We start from the raw sequence: 14,571 nt of genomic DNA, 5'->3' as shown, positions 1-14,571 counted from the left end.
AGTACTTAATTTTTGACGTCGTTGAAATACTTAACCTTTCTATTTTGAAAAGAATTCAAAAACTAGTATCTATCATGTAACCTTTATTATGTAATCAAAGCATTATCTGCAAATGGAGACTCAACTACTTGTGTCTGCAAATTACATTACTTCGATCGCTGACGTTATTGAATAGCCCCAAAATAGTAAACAGACATCTCACTGACATTTTATCTCATCTCAATCCTAACCGGTTAGTCACGTCAATAGCTGAATCGGAATATATTATCATTCCTATACATTTGAAGTTTTCTAAGCTTTTTGCACGATATAGTGGTGTATAATTGGCAAGGCCATACTAACTTCTATCATTTCCTTTGCAGTTGTTCAGTGAATTGGCACGAGCAGTCGATGAACACACTGACATACATCATGTTCCTCTTCGCGATGGGCCAGATCGTACCGTTAGGAGTCATCACCTTCAGTTATGTGAACATCATCAGAACATTGAAGAAGGTAAGCAATTACATTATTATTAATTTCGGATTTATAGAGCTAATCTTTTCTCAATCTGCACGGATAGCCGAGTAGTATAGGTCACCACTTCAAACGGTCACTGTTCAAGGAACCGCTGATTAAATCTCCTCATAGGGCAAGTATTCTTTGATAAACGAATGCTTGTTCTGCGGCTGGGTATCTTAGTGCATGTGACTTGAATGTTAGTGAAACCCCCGCGACACAAGGATTAAGGGTTTTTTTTAAGTAAAAATAATATATAGGTACAAATTTGAAACTATAGGTACTTCAAATTTACTGAACTTATTTGTACCCCTCGTGGTCTACGGTTATTATTACATTCATTAAAATACGTCTCGTATTTCGTTTCAATTTATTTTAGCTCATTTTTTTTTCTTTCTTGGAAATATCATCGTAGTTCTTGAATATGTCATTTTTAGGTGTCGTTTTTTAATTTTCCAAGACTTAGAGTTAATAATTAAGTTGTTAAGTTGATACAGTAAGTAATTATATAGGTAGTGTATTGGAAGAAAAGTAATAAAGCGGTTTACTTCAACCAATTAAGGAATTTCAAGCAAAGATATTACCCTATTAACTGCTGCGTCATGATTGGCCTGTTGGTGTAGTGGTTAGTGGCCCTGTCTGCTAGCTTAGTTTTTGGGTCCGATTCAAACCCAACCAAATAACCCGTGCTCATATGAATCATTTTTCTGCGTCTGGGTGTAAATATGTGTGTATTTAGAAATGTAAAATATATTTATCAGTTGTCTATTACTCATTGTATCAGCTTTGCTTAGTTTGAGATTGGACGGCGTTGTGTGAAAGAAGTTGAATATTTTATAATCATTTCATATCCTTTAAAGTCTAGGATTTATCTTAAGTCAAGTTCTCCAGCCATACCCTCATCATCTTCTTCATCATGCCATCCATCGCATCACTGTTCTTTTGGCCCTAATATTTGGCCTGTCTCTTTATTTATTATTTATTACAAGTGTAAAGACACTACACGATTTTTGATAACACTGTCTGGCTCATATCCTACTATCAAATAGCTTGTTTGCCAAATAAATATGGTACTGTTTCGGTAAACTCAAGTCCTCTAATATGATGAACGATTTAAGATATAGAATTATATCTAGTGTTTACACGACAAAACGAAGTTCGGCAAAAAAAGGTTTAATCAAGAAACTCTATTTAAGAAACGTTAATTGGTCGCTCAGTTACGAAAAGATCACTCACTAAAAAACTAAAATAACAATTTATATTTTAGGTCCTACAAAAATAACGTCCATTTTACCGTTTAGATTTACGTCACAAGTTCCAAATGTTTTTGGTGGGCGGTTTGTGTAAGTTGTGGTCTGGCAATTAGAGAATCCTTAAAGTAATGGACGCTTTGCTTGCACCATTAATTAACTTTGGACAGTATAAGCACGGAACAATTGACTCTGACACACCGCGTTTTGTTTTAACTTTGTCTGAGGCTACATAAGTCTCTAATTTTGCGTTATTTTTGCTGTTACTTGTTTTTAAATGTCCTTTATTACTGACTTACATTTTTTTGCCGCTGCCAAGATTCTAGTAGGTTTCATTTCGGTCTTGTTTTTCTTTCTTATAATTTATGTTTCGTTATTTATATCTTCTTATTGAAAAAAATCCGAGCCCAGCAGTACTCCATTCATAAGTTACTAGCTGTTGCCCGCGACTTCGTCCCCGTGGGTAGAAGATATAAGTTATGATTTAGGTATACCTGCCCGGTTTTTTTCACATTTTCCATTATATCTTAGCTCCTATTAGTCGAAGCGTGATGGTTTATAGCCTAAAGCCTTCCTCTTTGAATGGTCTATTTAACACAAAAATCAATTTGGACCAGTAGTTCCTGAGATTAGCACGTTCAAAAAAACAAACAAACAAACTCTTCAGCTTTATATATTAGTATAGATTTCAGTTGTTATGACATCTACCAAAATTTAAGGTCGCTGCTTATTTTAAACACGCTGAGAACGCGCGTTTCTTGCGCCGTAAATGTAATTATCTAAAATTATTTCTTTCTTAGATATAGAGAAAACGGATAATGTTCTTTTTCTATCATATAAATACAAAAACTTTTTAATACTATGATAAAGCACATCAAAGTGAAACGCATAAAAATGCGGTTTACTTACGTCACTTATCGGTAAAAAGTGTACCGATCAGTGACGTCACATAAGATTTAAATTTACTGTATAATTATTTTTCTGTTTACGCGTTAAGGGCCGATATTTTTTGGGAATCCATCGTCAGATGGATTTTTGATGCTGTCACAAAACCTGAGGACAAATCATCTACTTTTAAAATACTTCGAGTGCTTGTGTCTACATCAGTCATTTCAAATTTTATCTTTCTTCCAGAATTCTCAACGCTTAGGCCGAGTGTCCCGAGCTGAAGCCAAAGCCACAGCTATGGTGTTCATCATGATCATCGCCTTCACCGTCGCGTGGACGCCTTACTCCTTGTTTGCCTTGATGGAGCAGTTTGCCACTGAACGAATCGTAAGTAACTCTCTCTTTGCCCAAAATTGTAGCTAGGTAACTGGTTTCGCATCCGTCAGTGATGTTAGTGAAATGATTATTGGTAAATTGCTGATTTTCTTTGGTACTTTGACTGAAACTAAAGTTGACTTGATGTAGCATCTTACGGGAATGTTTAGTAGATACGTGGGAGGTCTGATATATTTGCCCGCGTTTTGCCATGTCTTACGGAGTTATTTCATAAAAAGAAAAACTAAATCAGATTAAATTCAGATAGTTTTGTTTTCTTCTACTCAAATCTAGTTCCTAAAGATTAAGCTCAAAATGATATCAACATCCTGACTAAGGATTTCCGCGTGACTGCACTTGTTTTCCGATCTTCATTGAATTGTAACAAAAGGGAACAATACAATATAGCCCTTTTGCACAAAGAGATAAGGGTTATATAAACACAAATAAGGAACTATTGTGATACCTATGATAATTTAATAGTAGACCTTGAGATGAGCAATGTGCAAAATACATGTAGAGAAATCAACTTCACTTGATACGGACGGTCCGTGGATGGGTGACCATTTATGTCATAACGACTTCTAAGGACGTTCAAATGTTTGTCCCGGTTGGTATTCATACATAGACAGACGGACATTACAGGTAGTCTGAAGCTGGAAAGTCTGACTACCACGTCTAACTAAGGGGTATCATGTTGCCCAGGTAACTGGGTTAAGGAAGTCAGATAGGCAGTCACTTCTTGTAAAACACTGGTACATAGATGCATCCGGTTAGACAGGAAGCCCATCCTAACATCATCGGAAAAAGGCTACGATTATGAACTGTCGTTTGAAATAACGTTTTAAGGAAGTAACATACTAAACCGGGAAAGGGTTAAACTTGGAACTGAAATATGAAAAATTTAGAAAAAAAAAATAGTCGTTATCTTCGAATTTTAGGCGGGACAGTTAGTCTATAATAAAAACGAATTCATATCTATGATAAGATGATCTTCTTTCTAAGAATGGGATAAACATAGCCCCCGCAGGTTACGTCTTGTCACTATCATATTAATATTTACCTAGTTAAATACTTTTTGCTGAAATGTTTATATTGTTGTTAATTTAAGGACACAGACTTTGAAGGTTAAATAGTTTCAACCAGTTGCTTTAATGTTACTTCTTGTCAGTGTGCGCTGAGTTAGTTCCAGAATTATTCAAGCTGTGAAGTTAGGTACGTTACTGGCCTCTTAATAAGAATAAAACGTTTGTTAGTATTAAGATAGTACTCTGTTCAGTTTTTAGAATCTGATCAAATTGTCTAGATTTTTGAGACTATAAAATGTAAAGACTATAAAAACAGGCAATTTACTGCTTTCTTTTTATTTATTTTTTTCGATTTATTCTTATCAGGTCCTTTAAAAAAATATCAGTTTTAATATGTCTAAATGACTGAATATTTAAAAAAGAAAAATGCGGCCTGTAAAATTTAAATACCAATATCACTGCTATTCAATTCACAAACCCTTACCACAGCAAAACTTTACTTAAAATTAATTGCAAGAATGGGCATCTGCCCTACAAATCAGGTCAACTTAAAATGGAGCATAGTCGACGAAGATAAATCTGGATTTCTAGACTTCTAGACCACTCAGGTTTCCTGCGGACGCTTTTACCTATTGTCACTCTAGGGAACTGCGACTTGCATCACATACAAGTCAAAGTATATTATCTTCAACTGTCTTTAACTCTATACGACAATGCGAACGGGTTGCGGACTATAAGCAAGTGGGTAGGTGAGTAGGCGGGTAGGACCCGTTTCATCCTAAAATGTAGAATAATACTAAAATTTTAATTGACTTTTCCTTAATATTATTTTATTTTTATCCTTGTAACATTGTTACAGTTTAATTTAAATATCAATTTTTGCCAGTCTTTTTCCATAGGAATGTTATATTGACGTGCGATTCTAGAATCAATAGTTTTGTAATTAACGTTTGTAAAGCGCCTTTTCAGACGTACTGAGATCGAAAACTTTGTGATTTTCATTTAACAACAGAATATTCTGGTTGGCAACGATTTTAACGTAATTCTTTTAATTCAAAATCTGAAAGAAAAACTATGCTAATATATCAAAGTAGAAAACTTTGCAGACGTTAAGAAAATCGTATCTACGTACAAAAGTTGACATCGTAAGATTTTTTTATTATAAAGTGAAATGTGGAGACGTATTATGACTGTAGTAACCACGTAATTACTGAACGTCAAATGCTTTTTTTTACTTTTAAAACTTAACTACTAACATGGCTATCACACAATAATATGAACTAGGTAGTCCGAAGCCAGAACGTCGGACAACCAGTCTTGTACGGAAGCATCGTGTAAAAAAGCCGTGTTGTATCTTACAACACGTAAATGTAAATGGAAGAAAAATATGAATATAGTTAGGACAATAAAGAATAACACTGGTTGTAAATAACTCACAATGGTTATTGACCTTGCTATAATTAGTTTAACTAAGCCTTCGTTGTTCGAATAACATTTTAATGAGGGGTATTTATAACTCATTGATAAATAAATGACTTTGATACATTAGAAAAATATTATTTCATCTTTAATTATTGTATATGTTTGTGTATAAGTATAAAATGTAATATGCGAAACTTCATGCGCAATAGATAGCCCAAAAAATATTTAACTAGCTGTTAAGGTTAAAGTTAAATTGATTTAACTTTTAAAAGCCATTGTTCTTTAAAAATCTTGTAAGAAAAGACGTTTTACCGGTAAACACCTTATTAGAAATAATTGTTTACGAAAATGTTGTTTACCTCACTGGTAAACAATAATATTTAAATATAATAACACAATTCAAGTAAACAAGACCTCAATAAAAAGTGCTCAAAAACCGAAAGGAGCACTTAAAATAAACTCCTGATTAATTATAATTATTTAAGAATTTTTTCATATTTTCTTCCTTAATAACTGGCAAATCCTTAATGACTTTAGAAACATTTATTATTATTATAAGATGTACCTACATAAGATCCACAAAGCGGTGAAAGAGATGTCATGATCTTATATAGATTACAAGTGAGTGAAAGAAAAAGATGACGATTGACGTTTGAGACAGGCTTTTAAAAAATTAAGCTCCTGATGACGTTACACGGTTAGCCCAGTGATAAAGGTTACCACGCCAAACCATGTGCCAACGTGTCGCGGGTTCGATCCCCACGAGGACAAGTATTTGTGTGATCCGCAAATGCTTGCTTTGAGTCTGGGTGTCTTTGTGCATGTGACTTGAACGTTAGTGAAACGACACAACCACGACACAAGGATTAATTTCCTTAGTGCGGGAGTCGTTTTTTTTTAATATATTTATTTAAGTACTGAAAGTATTAAAAGTGATCTTATGGTTTTGGTAATAATAGAGTGTCATTTTTTTTGTAAGGCTGTGATATTTTAAAATCCAATCACGCTAGCGGATATACCTACATACATTTGACTACTATAGATACTTTTTTTTTGTCAAAAACTTGTCATTGCAATTTGTCAACGTCTTCAGGCCCCGATCTCTTTCCCTTGTACAGCCTTTTCTCCCAAAATCTACATAAATCTTTTACTACAGCTAATATAAGTAACAAGAGTTCACAAAAATACAAAAAAAGACAATTTCCAACCGACATTCACAAAACAATACAGCAACACATTACTCCTGTAATTTTCCATTCCTTTGTGCATCTCCATAGCCTTAAAACCTTCAACCTTCACAATACTTCATATGAAATCCACATGTTTCATCTCGACAGCTAAAAGGAAGTCTCCACGGTTCTTGCTCCTCAAAGGAGATATGAGCATCCGCTCCATAGGACTTCTGACGAGTCATTGTTTGGTCCTAACGTCATTTTATTATATTTGATGCTACCTTCCATATATTTTTGTATTCATCTCCAAGGATTTTCAATGGATCTGTTTACGTTTTGATCTTTTATATTTCATATTTTACATGAAGTGTTTTTCAAATGGTAGGTAATAATGGACTTATAAATATGAATGTTTTTGACTGTTAAATGATAGCTGATTTATTTAGAAACTAGAGTATGGGGGATATTAATCTCATTCCGTATGTAAGATAAAAAAAAAACAAGTCATTTGAAAAACGCCCGACGCTGTTAATACTTTTAAATGGCTTAATTGTTTTTTATCAAACATGTCTAAGAACACACGCAAATAATTCACCTTTAATACGAAACAAATTATTTTAAAAAAGCTCAATCCGTTCTGAAACTGATATCACTGACAAACAGACCCTCTTTTTGCGTCGGGGGTTAAACAACCGTACAAGTGCAAAAGGTACAAATTTATATGCCAAAAGGAAAAACCTTAGTCATCATTCAAATTTATGTCCGTATCAATATTTGTTTAGCGATGTTATTATCATTATTTGTTGTTATGGCGGTAACAGAAACATCACGATTAATAAACATGTTGGAAACAGACGGATGGAATGGAATTAATAGCCGTAGTTATAATTTACACTAAAAAATACTCTTTAAATATATATCTCTCTGTCAAAATTTATCAAAGTTCATTCAGTTGTTTCTTCGTGAAAAAGTGACAAATAACCACATGAGCTTAAAACTTTCGGAGCGATAGAATGCTTTGTAAGACTACAGGTAAAGCCTCTTCACACAACCGCTTTTCAATCACAAAGATCCTCAATGTGTCATGGCCAGAAGTAAGTGGTTTTGTGAATAATTAATTTATAATTATCGGTTGATGTTGTGTTAATACCTTAATGCTCTCTGTTTGTAAACAAAGGGAGTAAGTGAATGTTTAAAGTAGAACGTTACTCAAATTATTTAAATTTTGAATTATTTATTGTTTTTTGCAAAATTATTATGATGATGATAGTAAATGCTTCTAGATATGAACTAGTTCAATTTAGGGCTGAAATGGACTTCTTTTCATAAACGACTCCCGTATTTAGTAATTTAATCCTTGTTTCGCGGGGATTTCACAAACATATGATTCACATGCACAAAGGCACCTAAACTCAGAACAAGCATTCGTGGGTCACACAAACGCTTGTCTTTATTGTGAAGTCACTAGCATAATGGACCAAAAAAATAAAAGATTAATGCGACAGGCAGTTTAATCATATAGAACTACTATAGATCCTTACGAAGATCATCAAAGCTGGTTAATCATTCAGGTTGAAGTCCAATATATATCTTCAAGTACCATCCAGTGACAAATACGACCGTCTCTTAGACCCTACATCAAGAAACAAAAGAAAATCGCAACCAACTACCAATCAAGCCGCCAGTCTATTTTCGTGCTACACAATAACTCCACACACGAGTCACTTCCTTATTAAACGCTTACCCTACACCAAGATTGACGTCGTATTAGAGTAGCACCACACACGCCATCTCGGGGAATTGCCGAAAGCAAAACCACAACGGGAATATTAACAAAGCACCTCTAAGTTGGTACACAGGGGCTTGTGTGAAAAGGCTCTTACTTTCAACCAGTGCTTGGGTTAATGACGTTTGATTTGTGTGTGTGTGTTTGCATGGCCGTGATATTGAACTTTGTTGATACACTACCACACTATCGCATATTTGTTTATACCTAGGATAAATAATAAAAATGTACTGTATGTGTGTGTATAACACTGAGCTAATCCACCTAAAAACACAAAATAAAATAATTTAGATCTCTGAAGTTTTTGACCGATTTTATTAATTTTTTGTATGTAGCGCCCAGGATGATTTGGCCCAGATTCATCATCATCTTAGCCTATTGCCGTCCACTGCTGAACGTAGGCCTCCCCAAAGAGCCAGATTCACTAAAGTAAAATACATTTTATTTCAAAACTAGCTGTTACCCGCGACTTCGTCCACGTGGTTAGAATTTTCCCCGCTTTTTCTACATTTTCCATTGTATCTTCGCTCCTATTAGTCGCAGCGTGATGTTATATAGCCTATAGCCTTCCGTGATAAATGGTCTATTCAACACAAATCGAATCAGTAGTTCCTGAGATTAGCGCGTTCAAAAAAACAAACTCTTCAGCTTTATATATTAGTATAGATAAAAAATTACGAAATAATTATACTATTAGTCTAATCCTAATCCCTTGATTATTGGACATCGTCTATAGGGTCCGCTAGTACTTGTACATAATATAAATTTAGATTAATATTGGTTAAACAATAATATGAAATTCTCGGAATGTGTCGGTAGTAAGCTTTTAGCTTTTAAAACCTGATATAAGCGCTAAAGTTACTTGATTCACAACATAAATACTATGGTTTTATTTTGAACCTTCACCTAAGATATATTTGCCCTTGACAAAAATGTACACAATAAGTCTTCTTGCTAAACATAATCTTATGAAAACCTTTTTTTTGTAACATGATAATGATAATTCTTTATTTGCGTAAAATGTAGGTACATAGAGTTGGTATACTATGACCGGCTTCGGCTTTCCCGATTTATTACAGTCATAGAAATAATAATAGAATACTCTCCTGTACTTAGGTAAAAATATGTTTTAGTGCTTAAAGTAATATATTTTTCTCTTTAACAGGTATCCCCCGGGGCTGGCGTCATTCCAGCGCTGGTGGCCAAGAGTTCTATATGTTATGACCCTCTTATCTACGTAGGAATGAACACACAAGTAAGTAACCGAAAACAAACATGATCCCTATTCTAGAGCAATAATATCCATGTTACTTTTATTCTCTCTTCAATTGTTCCAGTTCCGAAATTCCATCAAAAGGATTTTCGGAATCCACACCAAAGGAAAGAACTCGCAAACAGAGAAAGGCTACAACAACACTCTCATGTCTCCAGCCAACAAACTGTCCAGCCTCAATAACACCAACCGCTTCAACTCCTCAGAAACTAACCTCTCTAGCCTGCAAAAAAGCTCCAAAGACAAGAAGATTGCCTTCAACGATGATGTATCAGAAATCACCAACAATGAGTACCATCGAACGTTCAACCGAGATCCCGAACTCTGCACTATACCAGAAAACAAAAACTCTGATGCTGAACGGTCAGGCGACACCGTTTACGATGAAGACAGCAGTAATAACAGCAATCAGACAAAGAAACTCGATCTGTTTGGCGAGTCTTGCAAAGCCGTCAGTAAGAGATCTCCAATTTTAACCTTTATGGACTCCGAACGGTTACTCTTCAGTAAAATATCGGAACACGATAACCCCGAGCCGAGCGGCAGCAATGTCTTCGGCAACGACGCCTTCGAAGATCATTTGACAGACAAAACGAATAAAGACACTTACAAAACTGAAAACGAGCGACAGAGCTCCGAGAAACAAAAGATAATACGGCAAAGTTACTCCTTAGACTTTCCTCGCCTTTCAAACGATAACAAAAAAAGGAAAATGTCAATAGAAACGAAATTGGAAAGTTTTATTCAGCCAAAAGGTTTTTTTAAGGAGACAATTAATAAATTATTTGATCCTGAATCGAAACAGGGACACGATAACTTTAAGAGCTACTTATGCGAGACGAAAGAAGAGATAGGACATGACAACCTGTAGATACAAAACGAGGTGACTCAAATGGGATCAATGTCAAATTATTAGAAACTATCGGTATATTGACAGGGAGGTATTGTACTTATTGATTTTAAATCCAGGAATATAATTTAATATTCAAGACTGTCTATAAAATTAGATGTCAAAACCATGTTATTTTTACTCAGTTCGACTTAATTTTTTAGGCCATGTTGAGGATTTTTCCAAAGAGACCGAAGTCGTTTTTTTCGACCGAATAATCGCGAACAAAGGGCTACTCGGGCAGTCTAAAATTATATTCCTGAAGTATTTTAAAATCTTGGGTAAAGCGGTGCTGTCCTCGACGTAAACGTAAAAGTACGTAATGTACGTGACGTACTCGACGTACGTGAATGACGGTATTAGTCAAAGATCTGTGATATAGATACGAGTGCCAAGGTAAAAAATAAGAAAAATATTTTTGGGAACGAAAAAATCTAGACTTAAGTTAAATTAATTGTTTTAGTTTTTAATAAAATGAAATAACGAAAAAAAATTGTACGAGTGTCTAAAGATATTTTTTTAATGTTAAGTGTTTTCAGTTTTAAAGTGTTTAGAAGCTGTTTTATGGTGAGACTGTCGGGATTTCGTGGTTTCAGTTGTTTTTCTATTTTTTAGTGTTCTGTATTGATCGTTATCTAAAGGAGTATTTTTAGCTACGATCTCAATACGTGTCTGTTCGGATATATTAATGTACTGTAATACCATATTATGAAAATAGTAAATGTAATATTAATCTTAAATGAATTCTGAATTTGAAAAATTTTGTTGCGTACCGAACAAACTATTTGACTACATTTAATGACGTTGTTAATAAGAATAAACTTTTTTAATACTTTGCTTGATAATATTGTAAAATACTTGAAAAGAAACTAAGTGTCTTAGAAAATATTACTTGTAAGATATAGCGAAAGCCATTTCAACTAAATGACTTCATCTTGTCCATCAGAAAACTGCACCGTCATCAAATTTGATTTGAGTTTGTGTCGCGTAACAGTCAACTTATTTAGTTAGTGATGTCAGCCATTTTGTACGAGCAGAGTGTTAGTAAGAAAGTGATATTCTTTTCTTAATTTAGCTCCCTTAGAGCGCGCGCTCATTTAAAACTTAATTACAAGATATATGAAGACGCACACACTTGAAACAGGACGACTCATAGGTAAAACTGTTTAATACCTACAAGTACTGCGAGTTGACAACTAAGACATTTTTTTTTAAAGACAAAAGCATCTTGTTTCAAATGAGCACCCGCTTTCACATTCGAAAAGAGAACAAACTGTCACGAATGTTAAGCGCGAATTTTAAAAATAATAATTCATGTTTTTTTTTACATACTTCTTTGTGGCCAGTTAGACCAAAATTGCCTACATTTAAGTACGCAAACTAATGTAAAATACTAGTTATGTTAACTTTGCCGTTAAAGAGTAAATAAAGTCTAGGTAATAATAGTGAAACCGGATAAAAATTCATAAATATTTTATATTCCAAACTCAAGATTGACAATTTACATTAATAATGAATATTTATAGCTATCGGATTGTCAAAAACTAAGTTTTCATAAAATAATAATATTCTTTCCAAGTTTAAAAATTAAAAAAGAAAAGCCATAACAACGAGATGAAATTTGACTTGAATTATTCATTTATTAAAAAAGTATTTAGTTTCCTTTAAATCAATACTCAGTTCTGAATCTTTAAATATAATATATTCATTAATAAATTATGAAGTATAAATGCTAATACACTGTATAAATAAAAGTTCAAATACTTTTTATTAACTCACACTGGCTGGCTATTGTTTTTTTTATGCTTAAAGTTTAATGTTAAAATACTCCATTTATATTTTCGCGCGGCACTGTGTGCGTGCGAGCGATTATTTTATTATATTCTGTCTCTCTACTTTATTATCTACTTATAAGCTTTCCCAACGTTGTTTTGTTAAATAAAAAAAAAAGGCAGTATGAAAAATAGATGTTATCCTATTCTCAGACCTACTCAATGTACACAAAATTTCATGAGAATTGGTCGAGCCGTTTCGGAGGAATTCATTTTAGTACACCGTGACACGAGATTTTTATATAATAGAGATTACTAAAAGTTCAATGGATGAAATGGACACACAAACAAAAGCTCACTGTGTAATTAAAAAGGTAGCCCACATAGTGACGCCGTGCGCATAGATAAATTTAACTGACTATTATTCAAAATTGTACTTATTCGAAGTTCGACTATCAGAAACACTCAAAAACCCTACAATCCAATACGACATGCAGAATTAAAATTAGTACGAATACTGAATAAAATAAACTCTTATACATTACTAACATTATTAGAATAAATTCATTCATCCTAACGAGATACGCCATCTTTTCTCACTGAAAAACCAATGTCATTCACAGGTTAAACTTATATTCAGGAGTATAGGCGTCGCGTCGTAAGCTTCATGAATAAAACACTTGAGTCATGTGAAAAACTAGCGAAGTGAGCCGTGGGTAAAACTCTATACATATTTGAACAGACGTACCTGTCAAATAGTACAGTCACCAACAAAGTATATAGCTAAATTAAATGTGGTATATATGTCACAGTGGTGTTTATTGCTATTTAACTATACTTTAAGCGTCAAACATTGGATGAAATACTGTGAATCTGATTGTGTTCAGTTGTATTTAGAAAGTTGATTGTGTTAAATGACTTTTGTTGGTGACGATACGTTTTATATTGGGCGTTTTGAAAGTAATGAAATTAAATAGTAACTAAGATAAAAATTTTCACTGTTACATTTCAAATTCATTATTTAAGGGGGAACCCCACATAGGGTCTTAATTAAAAGGGAATCTGAACACAATATTTTTTGCACTTATGTTTTTAAAGTTCAGGTGTTATTGTTTGAATACATAATTCAGAAATAATGGACTTACCCAATTATCTAGTTGATGTCTACAGAATAATCAGGGGAAATATAAAGGATGTAAAAAAAACAATCAATGAAAATTTAAAAGACAAGAATAATTTCGCTAAATAGCTGAAGAAAAGGAAAAATATATCTCTATCTATTTAGATTCTTAAAGCAAATGTGCTGTAAATTCTTACCGGCCAGTGCCCCGTCCAAAGTCAACTTTTTGCACGCATTTTTTTTTAAAACATCCCTGTCCCTGATCAATGCTAATTCTGATTCACGATAAAAAAATAAAAATCTCGACAATTTCATAGGTATTTTATGTTCATGTTTAGACTTCAAAAACATAAAGTTAGATTAATATTCGATAGCAAACAAATCTTTACGACACTGTTTTCGTAGAAACTGACAATGAGAAAGTGTAGTCACCATTACAAGATTACACGAACTTCTCTATAATAATCTATACTCTATACTAATATACACCGTGATTTTTTAGTCGTCTTACAAAAGCAGCCCAGTTCATGTATCCAATGACTAGAACACGTTAATGATAAAAAAATAGGTATTTATGAGATTAAAAAAAAAATTAAATGCAATTTTTATTCAATATTATGATGCAATTCGTAGTTTTAGAAACACATCTCTGTTGCGAGCGCGGTCCGAGCCTTGTAACAATGATGAGGGGTGCGGGCGGCGGTGTTTTTATCATTTTTAAGAGTATATTTCAGATTTCTCTTGTTTAATTTTTCTTCGTACTTATTATCTTAGTTGATGATAAAAAAATAATAATCGCGCCTAGGGAACTGGACTGGGCTGCTTTTGTAAGACGACTAAAAAATCACCGTGTATAAAGCTGGAGAGTTTGTTTGTTTGAACATGCTAATCTCAGGAACCACTGGTTTAAATTGAAAAATTATATTTTTGTTGAATAGACCATTCATCGAGGAAGGTTTTAGTATACCATCACCCTGCGACTAATAGGAGCGAAGATACAAAGGAAAATGTGGAAAAAATAGGACAGGTATTAAATCATAACTTATATCTTCTAACTACGCGGACGAAGTCGGGAGTAACAGCTAGTAATAAATATAT

At 33.6% G+C, this 14,571-nt stretch overlaps 1 protein-coding gene across 1 annotated transcript in view; it reads left to right on the top strand.

Moving 5' to 3' along the window:
* Positions 1-11,031, top strand: part of LOC113503687 (pinopsin-like) — a 112,797-nt gene extending 101,766 nt beyond the window's left edge. Inside the window, exons 5-8 of the mRNA XM_026885747.1 lie at positions 363-495; positions 2,883-3,023; positions 9,585-9,674; positions 9,757-11,031. Coding sequence (XP_026741548.1) covers positions 363-495; positions 2,883-3,023; positions 9,585-9,674; positions 9,757-10,563 — 1,171 coding nt within the window. The 3' untranslated portion in view covers positions 10,564-11,031. The remainder of the gene's footprint in view (positions 1-362; positions 496-2,882; positions 3,024-9,584; positions 9,675-9,756) is intronic.
* The last annotated feature ends 3,540 nt before the right edge of the window (positions 11,032-14,571 follow it).

This window comes from Trichoplusia ni, chromosome 20, assembly GCF_003590095.1.
Source record: "Trichoplusia ni isolate ovarian cell line Hi5 chromosome 20, tn1, whole genome shotgun sequence".
NCBI lineage: Eukaryota > Metazoa > Arthropoda > Insecta > Lepidoptera > Noctuidae > Trichoplusia > Trichoplusia ni.
The sequence above is the reverse complement of the archived record's forward strand: the minus strand, read 5'-3'. Positions and strand labels throughout refer to the sequence as shown.